Here is a 13,764-nt window from a genome sequence, read left to right as displayed (position 1 = left end):
CTGCTGACATTATTATCAAAATCTTACAAGGTTACACTAAGAACCTTAATTTTACTGAAACCAGGCATATTACGGCCATCACCTCCCTGTCACAAAATGGCATGCATCCACCAACAATATTCGAGTGGAGATTCTTGTGGGTCATTAAGGTAAAGTTATCACAAACCCTTGCAATGAAGTTATTATGTCTGGAGGAGAAAACAAAAGGAGTTGCTTCCACGTCGACAACTGTGGAACCACTGTAATAGCATTGGAACTAATAGAGATTTCTGTCACCTTCAGATCAATGCCATTCACTATAAGTGTGGGAACACAGACAGTACAAGTAGAGTTGTAATGGCATTTTGAACCTTTCTTCTAGGTAACAACCTCAGCCGACATTCCAAATGGATATGGAATGCTAGCTAACATTTCCACACGAATTTCGGCATCCAGGCTGTGTCATAACAGGAACCTTCGCTTCTGCAATAACCAGTGGATCATTAAATGACCAGAACATCGGCGAATGCAGTGTGATCTGAACCACTTCGAACTGCACCTTGTAAGATTCTCTTACTCTTACTTGGAAGGTTCCCTGCTCAAACATTTTGATGCTTGACTGCTATGGTGACTTTAAAATCACCATCAGTAGTTTGGTTCATTGGGAGCAACCTTATGCTCTAACATGCATGCATGCATGAACTGAGTTCATGTTCATCTTCTGAATCTAAATTAAGGAATTACTGCTAGATCGAAAATGTATTAAGAAAAAAAAGAAGATCACTGTCTTATCTAATTTGATTCCCTTCCTTTTACTTGGCAAGTTCCCAGTTATTAAACTTACCAAAATGGATTTCACGTTCCTAACTTCTACAACCACATGTGATATTATATAAAAGACAGCCAGAATTTGAGAAAATAAATTACTGTAACACTGTAATATTCTATAAAAAACATTCATTCTCACATTCTAGGATGATTTTCAATCATTTGATGCTAGCGTGACTTCAATTACCTATACATAGACTTGCAAGTAAATAAATTGTTACCGATATATAGCACTTTAATCTAGCCAGTGATTATAGCAACCTCATACATTATCCCTCCCAGTACAAATATAATAATATTTTGTCTTAGGTCCTTTTGCTGGCCTAAAATACTTTATGGATGTAAAATATAAAATATTTTACATGTAAAATATTTTTTAATATTATTTGGTTTGAAATATATAAATATTTATCAATGATAATAATGAGGTAATAGTGAGATAATTATGATGTTAGTAAAGAAAAGGTGGTGGTGGTTAGATGGCAATAGTGAGTTGACGGTGACAGTGATAACGATGATATGATAATAATTAAGAAAGTGATGTGATGACATGATGATAATGAAGGAGATAACGGTGAGGTGGTTATGTGATAGTAAAAAAAAAAACAAAAGATGATGATAAGATAATGATAGTGACAACAAAATGAAAATGATGATCGAAATGCTTAAATTATATTGCAAATATATTACTATTTATAAAATATTTTATAAAATTTTATGAATTAAATTTTCATCAAATGAACCAAAATTAAAAATTAATTGTAAAATATTTTTTATTAACTAATTTTCCTATAAAATATTTCATGGAAAACAAATATGATTTTTTTAAAAAAAATTATTTCTCATAAAATAAACAAAAAAAATAAAAATATATTTTTCATAAAATATTTAATACAAAACAAACATATCCTTAATTAAATTGATTTCACGGTAAGTGTGCAACCATAGTTTTTGTCATATATGTTATTCAGATGCTATCTCACGCTCGCAGAATTTGTTTTTAACCTTTCTCAGCTCAAAGAAATTGACTTCTTGGTGTAGCTTTATTATTGGTATAAATAATTATTTATTTTGTTATTATTTTTTAAAGTTCTTGAAATTCTCAAGGTTTTTACCATGTACCAAAGTAGACGGTTCACCCTCCAAATCCAAGTAGTCTTGTCAAAACGATATTAGTTATACCAACGTTTTTTTTTTTCATTTAAAATTATGATAATTCTATTAAAATTTAAAAATAAAAAAATGACTTTTCAAAAAACAAGCAAAATGCAAATTATATAAACATGAAATAACCAAAAAAAAAATAAATAACTTAACAATAAAAAATAACAAAAACTATGCAAACAAGTTTAAAAATTAAATGAACAGCATGATCTTACAAACTAGTTTAGAGATTGCAGTATTAACTTTAAAATAAATGTATTTAGCAACCTTAAAAATTTAAAACTCATAAAGCTAGATATATAAATTAAACAAAAAAAATATAGATTAAATTATTTAATACAAAGGAATATATTACATACATGAATATGCAAAATAATTTTTTTCTTTTGACTAAAAATCTTTTTATAAAAACCGAATCTAGGCTCTACATTAAAAGAAAATATAAAGCCTAAAATAGAGTTAAAACTAGAGTAGAAAACATTGAAAATTAAGGTATAGAAGCGTTTCTTTTCCTAGGGTAGATAAATTCCTTTATAGGGTATTGAATTTCTTTAAAATACGCAAACAAAGAGTTTTTGAAGATTAATTTTTTATTTATTTTAATTATATCAATATTTTACGTTAAAGAACTTTTATTAGAAAATAAGTTACAAAGTTTTAATCCTGGATTTCATTTTTAATTTGACTTTCAAGCATGTTTTAAAACAAATTTTCAACGAAAACTTTATACAAGCTTGGACCTCACCATGGATGATACCGGAATTCGGTGAGCTTGTAATTTCCAACGTTGACTCATTGAAACCAAAATGGGAAAATGTGATTTTCAAATTAAGAACTTGTTATACTACAATCAGCTAATGCTATTTTACGAAATTTAGCACAGGATAGTTTCTTCTGCGGCAATTGACACGTTCCATTATTGCTTGTTTTACAGGAGCATTTACACATAACAGTTTTTACTGCTGCAACACACGATTGCGATACTCCCCGAGGGCCCAGATAGGGAAGATGTTTCTGTAGGCAGAGTAACTAATCATACAGTTCTTGTTGAAGACTCCCATGATTTCCTACAAAACATAGAGTCAGCATATGGTAGTTCCATAAATGATAATGATACGATGGGGGCACTAAAACCAGAAGATTTACTTGTTGTGGGAACTCTCCAGTTTCCATTGCTGAATTAATCAACAACTTTGCTGCACGATGCAACGGGGTTGGATCTCTTTCGGCCTGGTACGGAAAAGGTAACAACAATGAATGTTAACATTCCTTCTATACGGTTATTTTCTGGTTAAAGAGGTGATCTCAAACCATGTTCTTCACCTGTCCAGCTTCAATAAGAGCCAGCATCGCCCATCCAGTGTTTACAAGATGTGATTTACCACCACCTAAATTTGTGTACACCTATGTATTAACACATAAAAGGGAAGTTATGACAGAGAATAAGTTCACAAACCATTAGATCTTCATTGTTTAGTACCGAGGGATTGACGGATGACAACTTAAGACCTTAATTTTAATTCTGCTTTATTTTACATGGAATCAAATTCAGTTCTTAACAAGAGAGAAGATAAAATAAAAATAAAGTGCTTGCACAATGGAAGAATTTTGAGCACAAAATGTTAAAGGGAGTTACCTTATCTTGACTTGAAAGATAGCTCTCACCCCAACCACCTGAAACAAGCTGTTTGGATAGCAAGAATTCACAGGCTATCCGAATATTACTGCTGTTTTGATACGTCCTTCCACCTGCTACAAGCCCCGTTATTCCAAACCATGTTCCATACGTGAAGCAGACTCCCCAAGATCCATACCTGTGTGAAGCAGACTACTTTAGAATCATTTCCTGGACCCCTTTTTTCTATTTTGTTTTACAGAGTTTCAAAGTCTGACAGCTTCCTGTGGTTCTAGGCCTCAGCCTCAAAACATGTTATTTATGAAGAAGGAACTTTCAGCAGAAAACATACCATGAACCATCAGGTTGTTGTGTGCGCTCAATGAAGTCAATTGCCTTCACCATACATGCTTCTATTTCTTTCTTTCGATGTCCTGGGTAAGATTTCTTGAAGGATTTGAGTCCTTGAATTACTGCAGAAGTGCATTCCACATACCTAAACATATATATACATATATAGCCGAGAGCCAAAGTAAGGTCACCAAGACATTCATAGTCGTACCTTACTAACTGTAACAGAGAGAATATTCTAGGTAAGAACAACGAGAATCTATTATCTTACTGATAGTCAATCATTATGTTTCCAAATGTTTCAGCTGGATTGAGCATCTGCAATTTAAGAAAAGTGGGCTAAAACTTTTATAGAATATTCACAATTCAGCCATTGTAAACGAAATGGAAGAGAAAGATCAATGCTTTACCTCTAACCATGCGTATGATCTTGTCAGCTCGTACGATGCAAAACCTCCATTTTTATTCTGAAATGTCAATGCGCATTGATAAGGTTTATAATATGCAGATTTAATTGCTTAATAAAATAAGAGTACCATTCAGCAAATATCCCTGTCAAAAAAATCAAACACTCATCTTTTATATAGCGTGTTTGGTGATAAAGTGCAGATGTTTTTGTAAAAATGCGTTTAGATTTAGAAAAACATCAGTCCAAGAACACTTTGAAATTCAGTTTCAAACGCATTAACAAACAGATATCCAAGATTTCCCCCCTCTCTATATGTGAGGTGAGATCTCATTTATGTTAGTAAGAACCCTGCAACCTGAGATAACTGTACTTGTATGGGTGGTTCATGCTTGGATATATAAATGTATATATCAATCTTATATATATTAAGCCTAAAAGTGATACCTGCAGAGATAAAATCACGTTAACAGCATCATAGAACCAATCTGCTGGTATCGCTTCTCCCACCATATCTGATGGCAACCGAGATAATAAGATTCCTGCCTGCAAACCATTTTGTTCATAAATATTAGCATTCTAGCTAGGTAAAGATCATATATATAACGTTGGATCGCCAACTGTTAGAAGAAAAAAAGTGCAGAGACTTGTTCTGGACAGTAATGCTGAATTGCAAAACTAAAGAATAAGAAGAGATTGAGAGGAAGGTATGCTTTATTATTAAGTGTCTCTCTCTGAATTTTTCTCTGCTTCTTATAATTCTAATTACAAATTTATTTGTAAGTTTAAAATTCTAGACAAATAAGAAATTAAACTGAACAATAAATCTATTCTAACTAGGAAAGTAATTATGCAAACTCAATCCAGAAGTCCGGATGCCTCTGGATGAATCTTAGTTTAATTTTATTTTCAACATGTAATGCTAGAACATAAAGTATAATTTAATTTCAAAAGATTAATAATACTCTTGAAATTAATTTTTGATGATTTCTAATTTGAGTTCTTAGGTCCTCTCTCTTTGTCTTAAGTTGTTTTAAGATTTTAACAGGGAATCTAATCTTGCTTTATGGATCAACTCAAAATATTACTTGCCTTTAAGCCCTCTGCAGTGCAATCGGATACTGGCCAACCGTTGTCGGGGGTGGAGAACGGCCATGCTCCCTTAGAAATGTGCCGATACCAATCGTTAAAATCATCAGAGCTGTTTGTCCTCACCTTCACACCAAAATGGATTTAAATTAAAGAAATCCAATATTATAGGATAATTAAGCCGCAACTGCGATTTGCTTGGTTATGCATAATGACACAAGAATCTTGGATTAGTGGTACCTGTGTGTTTCTTATGAAATTGTGCGCTTTCTTAAGCATTGGAGCAAATTCATCAACAAAATTGGTAGCAAGGATTGCTTGAACAGCAAATGAAACATCCCACAATTGAGAACCATTATAGCCCTGTTAACAAGATTTGACACCCTAGTTACTATCTCATATTTCTCAAGAATGACAGGGTTTCGTGACTACAGTGAAGCAGAGAACATAGCATATCGAGTCAACTCGGCCTTGTAAAATATCAAAATATTATCAATATCATTTATAAAATGATAGAATTATTATAGTGAAATTAACCCTCAACGGGAAAATTGAACGAATTTGACAAAAAGAGTAAGGAGTAACAACACATACCGTTTAATCACATTCTACATAGTAACCTAAAAACTTATATTTATATATTCAAATTAACGTTGATATTAAGGTACCTGCATTTTCATGCCATCCTCTGCTACCCACAAATAATCTTTAATTCTGGCAAGGTGGCACTTGTATGCTTCTGAATTTGGATCCTCCACCCAACAGCAAAGCATGTTTAATACCTGCTCTCCATTGACAACAAGTTGTGCGAACAGTCTCAACTTTTAAAATCTCAGACATTAGAATCAAAAGTCATGTTTCTTCTTTCTTTTTCTATCAGTCATGCTAAATTGAGAGTACACGAGAATAACAAATGCATTAGCTTGCATGTCACTGCTTACTCATGAATCCATCTGTATCTGCACCTTCCTGCGGGTCTAAAATGGCTTATAACACGACGAGAATGATGAGAAATTACTTGTTCTTACTATCGAAAACAAGAAGCACCATTAGCATACCTTGTTTACTGGTCCAAGGCAAACATATTGAGTGGTTTCATCCTCATAATGGACACGTTGCATTACAGAGTCTAGAGCCCTTTGTCTAAGCTTAGAGAATGGCCATCTTGTAAGGAGAGGCTCCACGGCCTTGTGAATGCAAGCCCATACAATGTCTTGCAATAGGGGATGAGGGTAGTACGAGTCTTCCTACGAGACAATGCTGTGATGTTAGCAAATATGAATAAAAAACAGTGCAAAATCGATTTTTTTTATGCTTCAAAGATTATACCTTGGCACAGAGATTCCTGGTCTGTTCCCAGTCAATCTGGTGATAGGGAATGGTATAAATCTCTCTTCTAATCGATAGAACAAGGGAGGTGGTCGAACACACGAACTTCTTTCCATATAAATATGACATTGGGAGATATACCATCCGAGAGTGACACCATAACCTTCCTGCAGTTTCATCTCTATCATCATAATAATAATAATATGCAAGTACATTTCATGCATAAATAGGTTTTTCAAAAAGTTATTAAATTCAAGCCGGTGTATGACGAAGCAGCTCAAGACCTGAAGTCATGAGGTAACCTAATCATTTAAAATAAAAAGAAATAAGAAGTTAGATCGGGTTTTTCATTGTTGAGGTCCCTATTGTTTGATGATCCAGTCACATTTGAACCTTGTAGTTTTGGAAAGAGCAATCGGGTCCTTGAGATTTTTTTTTTTTTTAAGAACACGGTTTCGTATGGCGCTTATCACTGAACAAGGACCTCTACGAATTAAAAACCTACTTAAACATGTGGGTGCTTATTAACCACAAAACAAAAAACCTAATGACGTGTAATTACATAAATTTATAAATATAAATATTATTAAAATAAATTGATGATGTGTGCAATGCTCCTCCATTATTTGAGCAATGTGCACATAGTCATCCAAATGACCAAACTCCATCTTTTATAATAACATTTAATTTGTAACAGCATTCCTTCATGATAAAATGGCACGTGTAACCAATAGTTGTTGGGTTCAGTATTGATGGTTGTTTTTTCCTTTTTTTTTATTTTCACATTTATTTCTTTAAAATTTCAAAGCAACTCGTTTGTTTGTTATTTTTTCATATTCAATCTATATTTTTTATTATTATTTTTTATTTAAAATAATTTATAAAATTAAAATTCATTTTCAATTTCATTTCTCTTCAAATTTTTTTCAAATTTAGTTTCTATTTTTTTTTGTTATTGTTTTATTTAACATAATTTTTAAATTGGTTTTGTTTTAGAATTTTATCCTCAAGTTTTTTTTCTATTGGATTTAATTCTTATTATTTTAATTAATATTTTTCTTAATTTTGAAGATTTTTTCAAGTTGATTTTTTTCTTAATTTCATTATTTTATATTAAATTTATTGAAAATTAAACTTCTTAATTAAGTTGAAGTCTAAGATTTCATGAATTCCAAATTTTAGAGATTAACTCAGATTTAAAAGGTTTATTCATGTTTGCTTGACTTTTTTTTATTTTTTTAAGATTATATTTTTTTAAATTTTATTATTTAATATTTATTTAATTAGATATATGTATAAGTTTTTGATTTTTAATTGAGAATTTATTTTATTACTAAAAATACATTGAAAAATCCTTTATGTGCAATTTTTTTACTTTTTACTGAAAAATAAATTTATCCAATCCGACCACGGGCATGAAGTAATGAGTGAATGTGTTATGGACGCAATACGCCAAGGTGGGTGTTTAGAATAGCCTATATAATTAGCTCGTATTTTAATAATTAAAACAAATCTTATATTGGTGATAATTTTTGTACACAGTGCATGAAAAGGGAACCTGGGTGTGCCGGAAAAAGGTAAGGAAGAAGCCATAACTCCGGCAGTAATGGATTGTTCCCACTCCATTCATATACTCCAAGCACCTGCAAATTTTATTTATTCAGGCATGTTAACACACAGACAAAGTGATAAATATAATCCTTGCTAATCAAAGAGAAGAACTGCATGGAATTCTTACTGAAAGCCACATCTTTCCCCATGATGGAATGTGAGTGGCTCCGCCATGGTCAAGAACCCATTTCCTAGCTTTCTCCATGCTACCATCCCCACCATCCATTTCTTCCCCAAGCAATCTGAGGGTGACATAAGAGAGAACTGTGCAAAACATTGTGCTTGAACCCTCTACATGCAATCCCCACCCACCATCGACGTTCTGTCCTCAATTATCAACGAAGATCAAATATTACAGCTACTATATATTAAGCATTTTCACTCTTCTAGTTTTTGTGATTTGCGAGAGAATACTGAGAAATCACGCATTTATCATTAACACAGAAGAAGACAAAGATGAAATGGTTTGGCAGACAATCACAAAAACTTCTTCAAGACTTCAGTATTTTTTTATCATGATGTAAAAGCTCCAAGACTAATCTTGAATAACAAGTTTTGAACAAATGATCATTGAGAAAAAAAGTAAGAAATTAGAATTAATACTATTTCTTAGTCATTATATGTACGTATAAACTAGAATTTTATTTTTTTTATATGTGTGATCTTGAGGCATTTTGTTTTTATTTTGTTGCAAAGAAGATATTCGAAAATCATATACGCTAATATTATTTAATCTATATTTAATATTTATTGAAATTTTAAAATTCATAAAAATACAAAACATACTTAATTTCAAGAAATTCACTAGAAAAATATACGAATATTACTACGTATTTATTCATAGTTCTACTTAACAATATTTTCATTTAATTCTTCATAATTGATGCTTAATAATAGATTCATCTTCTAAACCCAGTAAAAAAAATCATTTTGTTTTTGAAAATTAAAAAATTAAAAATCAAATCAAGTTCATTAATTATTTATTAAGTTATCAATCATTGTATCACTTAGCTAGAAGTGAAAAATAATATTCATTGTTTTATTTTATATATATATAATTGATACTAAAGCAGTATAATAATAAGAAGAAAATGTATATTTGATAGTATAGTTACAGTTATATTTTAAAGCGTTTTTTAAAAATATATAAAATAATATTTTTTATTTTAAAAAATTATTTTTTATATTAGTCTATTAAAATAATACGAAAACATAAAAAAAATTTAATTTTTTTTAAAAAACTTTTCAAACAAAAAAAAGAGATGGATACCTGATGATTATAGAGATAACGACACATCTCTTGTCGATGCTGATTATGCAGAATTGTATTCAAGGCACCCGTCACGTATAAACAAATCACCTGTGTACATACATACATACATACATACATAAACACATGACATGACCGGTAGATTGATGGATTGTCACCCGCATGCATGTGAACATAATAAACCCACCGCTAAAAAAGATCACTGTGATGCTGGCAAATTGCTTCTAGGAACCCTAAGTTCCAATTAGAATTGAGAATTTAATTATTTAATAATTTCGATGGCTATCAATATTACACTTGGTGTTAAAACAATATTGATATTATTTTCCTAGTGGCTTTTGGGACCGCTAAATTTTAATTAATAGAATTAAAAATATAATAATTTCGATGGCCATCAGCACTATATATATGGATGTTGAAACATCACCGTTATAGAGAGTTTGAATAAATTATTACTGGTTAATTATTAGGTCTTGTTATTATACTTGAATGGACCATAATCAGTTAGTTTATTTATTTATTATATTTTCAATTAACATCTTTGTCATTAATTTCTTTAAGAGTGAAGTTGTTATGAATTCATGATACATGATATGTACGGCATAATAATGTTAATTTTGTTTTAATTAAAAAGCTGTCGTTGTTGTTTAAGTTTACCTAATGATTTCAAAAATATTAATTTAGTTTTCTTGCGCTTTAAAAATGTTTCAAGGTGACCTAACATGCTTTTCGTTGAAAAATATTAAATTAATATTTTTAAAAAGATTTTGATATAACAATGCCAAATAAAAAAATTTATAAAAACTTTATTTAAATGTATTTTTATTAAAAAAAAATAAAAAAAAAAGATATTATATCACAATATCAAACAAATAATAAATATATTTACGCCTCAATCCCACTACTAGCACTGTAACTTGATCTTCAGCATGATTTGTGGCGTATAAAACAGAAGAGTTGAGAATATATGAAATGACAATTTAAAATTTAAAGAAATAACCAAGGAAATGAAGACAAGAACAGTGCAAGTTTTGTTTTATTCATAGTAATTATTAGACGTTCACGGGTCGTCTCTCTTGCAAGACAAGGCCGGAACAAAAGCATACCATCATGTCAACTGTAAAACCTTTTGTGGACATATTCATATATTAATCAATATTAAAATAGAAAATTATACTATTTCAATTAGATGTTAATTATCTATGTTTGGTATTAATTAATTCTCTATCAGCAGGGCGATTACAATGGAATTAAAGTAAAAAAGGTAATTTACTTTTGAGCATGCTAGCTGGTGTAATTAATCAGCATCAAACACTCTAACCACCCACTAACTTGATGAAATGAAGTGGTAATTATTTATTGCAAAATCATTTATTTCAATTTACCTCATATGATAAATATCTTCTCTTTTTTTCATTAGCTGAACTAGGAAGAAAGATTAGTTAATATTGCTTATTCTATTGATGTTCGAGTTTATACTTCGCGAGAGAGAAAAACATTTTTACAGAGATGATCAATGGATGTTGAAGAAGAACCTACCAAGCCTGGTAGAAGAAACATAGGGCCACCATAATCACCAGGCCAGAATCCATCCTCGGTCTGTAGAGTTGAATAGAATCTCAAGCTTCTTCTCAATGTGGTATCCACCACTTCCTTCGTGATTTCTTCTTCACTTCTTACTTTCGCCATAGGCAGCTTCATCTCACATGGGTTTTCCCTCGCAAACTTTTACAAGTTCTTTTTGTTAACAAATAGAAGAAATGATGTATTAATGAAAGAAACAGAAACAATAGCTCTTGAACCCATGTGAACTGGGTCATAGATCAATCAGGTTAATCTCAAGTCCATCAAAACATTTTAACACGAGACAAGCTTGTGTAGCATTGAAAAAGAAGCTGAAAAGCAAGGTAATTGAGCATCCAGTGGATACAAAATCTAATCGTATTTAATTAATTAGTTGAATATATGTCACCTGAAATCTCATCAGAAGATCAGAACTGTGTTTCATTAGGAAACGGCTTTTCGTAAACTCGTTTCGATAATTTTCAACTTGAGCTCGCTCTTCTGGAGTTCCAAGATGAGGATCAAACTCCCAAAATTGTCTACCAACATGATTATTCACACTTCTAAGCCATGGATCATTGCCTTCCGAAAGCTTGAGTTTCCACATTCTTCGTCGAGCTCAAAACCCCTCCAAACAACCTACATGTATATCGATACGAACCTTTAATAGATATTTTCCAGCTCTCTCTCTCAAATTGTGAGAGAATAAAAGAAAACAGTTGCAGTTCTCTATATTTTTCAAGGGGGATGTAATGGAATGATCCAATTATGTATTTCTGATGAATAATATGATAAATGAGGTTTTTCAAGAAAAGAAAACGAAGTTGAATGATTCAATCGTGGCCATGAATACATGACAGGAGTGCATATGCGCGAATTGTGATGATGATATTGTGTAAATAACTGTACCTGTGCTCTGTGTTCTGAGTGATGAAAAACTATCGAGAGAACAGGATTGCAGCAGTAGCCAGCAGGAGAAAATTAAGGAATTGCAAGAGCTATTATTCTTTGGATTGTACCGAAGGTAGCAGGTTCATCAAGTTCTTAAATAAACGTAAAGAAAGCAACTATTCAGAATCATTTCTTGCTGTCATTTTCACATGAAAGACGAGACAAAGGGCAGAGGCGAAGATGCAGTGATAAAGATCCGAACGTGTTGTGGGCACTAGAGAACAACTATCTGTGCGCGCTACAAAGAAACTGGTTTTGTAAAAGAAAAGGAATAAACGAATGAGCTTAAAGGGTTTTCATTTAAATACTATTTAATATTATTGTGCTTATGAAATACGGTTGTTTGTACCTGGTTTTAATTAAAAATAATGTTTAGTAAAGGTTTATTTTGTTTTAAATATAAAAGGATGTGACATTTTAAAAAAATAATAATTTACTTTCGAATCAAAGCAGAGTACTTCTGCTTTTAAAAAAATAAATCGATATGTTATGAGATTTATTAATTTTTTTAAAGCTGAATAGCTAATTACACGCTATTATTTTTATTAAAGTTACTTGCATTTTACAAAATAGCATGGCATATATGACAATATACCAGATAAATTCTGGAGCGGAGGCGAGAGTTGTTGACTCGAGATCTCATATTCAAGTCTTATTAATGAAATGGTGTATTTATATTCCATTAATTCATTCACATAAAAAATATAATTAAATATAGATTCATTTTGAAAATGTTAAACGAGGAAAAACAAAAAAATATTAGTTTTTAGTAGGGATGATTATTTTTGGTTTGGTTTGATTTTTATAAAAAAAAAATAACCAAACCAAAATTTAAAAAAACTAAAACTGGTTCAAACCAACATATTTCAGTTTGGTTTGATTTGTTTAAAACAAAAATTAGTTCAAACTAATTTGATTTAATTTTTCTAGTTTGACTGAATTTTTTTATTTTGGCTTGCTTTTTGAGATTGATTTGTTTTTTTTGTTTGGGTTCGGTTATAATTGAACATGTAAAGAGCTACAATTTTTTTATTAAATAATCATTAAATTAGGGTAAGAGTAATTTGAACTTGAGAACGAATTCTATCCAAGTAAGAAAACTGTGGGAAGAGATTTTCTCAAACATGCAGTTTCATGCTAATGTTTGATTTTACTATTATAACGTTAAATTTGTTAGACAGTTCTAAAAACCCTATTTTTATAAAGTTATATTTTCATAGTCATTTTCATAAACTCAAAATTTGACCTGCATCTCTAAAATATTTTTAAAAATTCATAAAGAAAAAATATAAGATCATAAAATATGTTATATTTCTTCTCCTTTACAATATAAATAACCCTAGCCACACTATAACTAAGGATCACCATCATTTATTTTCAAATCCCTTGAAAAACCTCTACATCAATTGAAGCTACAGAATTTATAATATATCAAGATAATTTTTAAAAAATTAAAAAAAAATCATATAAGTATTTTTTTAAATGTGCTTAAAGACTAATTGTTTTTCAATCCTTTACCTGCTCAACTCTAAAATGTTTGAATATTATGCAGAATGATGAGATTGATAACTATTTATCATGTGGTGGTCAAATAGATTACATTTAGAG

General features: G+C 30.8%; 1 protein-coding gene and 1 pseudogene across 1 annotated transcript; one reads left to right on the top strand and one right to left on the bottom strand.

Annotated features, from left to right (window-relative positions):
• LOC105122516 (cell division cycle protein 48 homolog pseudogene) overlaps positions 1-362 on the top strand; it is a 1,317-nt pseudogene extending 955 nt beyond the window's left edge.
• Positions 363-2,766: 2,404 nt separating this feature from the next.
• On the bottom strand, positions 2,767-12,278 carry LOC105122515 (cycloartenol synthase 2-like). Its single transcript, XM_011021650.1, has 19 exons — positions 12,115-12,278; positions 11,615-11,844; positions 11,182-11,367; positions 9,643-9,732; positions 8,500-8,694; positions 8,320-8,404; positions 6,762-6,928; positions 6,491-6,679; positions 6,101-6,214; positions 5,673-5,795; positions 5,436-5,558; positions 4,791-4,889; positions 4,348-4,404; positions 4,209-4,255; positions 3,939-4,082; positions 3,608-3,785; positions 3,295-3,375; positions 3,118-3,201; positions 2,767-3,038 (listed from the first exon to the last, which is right to left on the bottom strand). The coding sequence occupies exons 2-19, from the start codon at positions 11,810-11,812 to the stop codon at positions 2,928-2,930; spliced, it is 2,271 nt and encodes a 756-aa protein (XP_011019952.1). The 5' UTR covers positions 11,813-11,844; positions 12,115-12,278; the 3' UTR covers positions 2,767-2,927.
• Between the last annotated feature and the right edge of the window lie 1,486 nt (positions 12,279-13,764).

The sequence above is a fragment of the Populus euphratica genome, unplaced genomic scaffold, assembly GCF_000495115.2.
Source record: "Populus euphratica unplaced genomic scaffold, PopEup_1.0 scaffold20.1, whole genome shotgun sequence".
Taxonomy (NCBI): domain Eukaryota; kingdom Viridiplantae; phylum Streptophyta; class Magnoliopsida; order Malpighiales; family Salicaceae; genus Populus; species Populus euphratica.
The sequence above is the reverse complement of the archived record's forward strand: the minus strand, read 5'-3'. Positions and strand labels throughout refer to the sequence as shown.

Excerpts from the sequence above, each read along its gene's own strand:
- LOC105122515 (XM_011021650.1), bottom strand. The coding sequence starts at position 11,812 with ATGTGGAAACTCAAGCTTTCGGAAGGCAATGATCCATGGCTTAGAAGT. Across the intron at positions 6,215-6,490 it reads GCCTTGGACCAGTAAACAAG|GTATTAAACATGCTTTGCTG; the intron begins GTATGCTAATGG and ends AATGGAGAGCAG. Across the intron at positions 4,890-5,435 it reads GCACTGCAGAGGGCTTAAAG|GCAGGAATCTTATTATCTCG; the intron begins GCAAGTAATATT and ends AATGGTTTGCAG.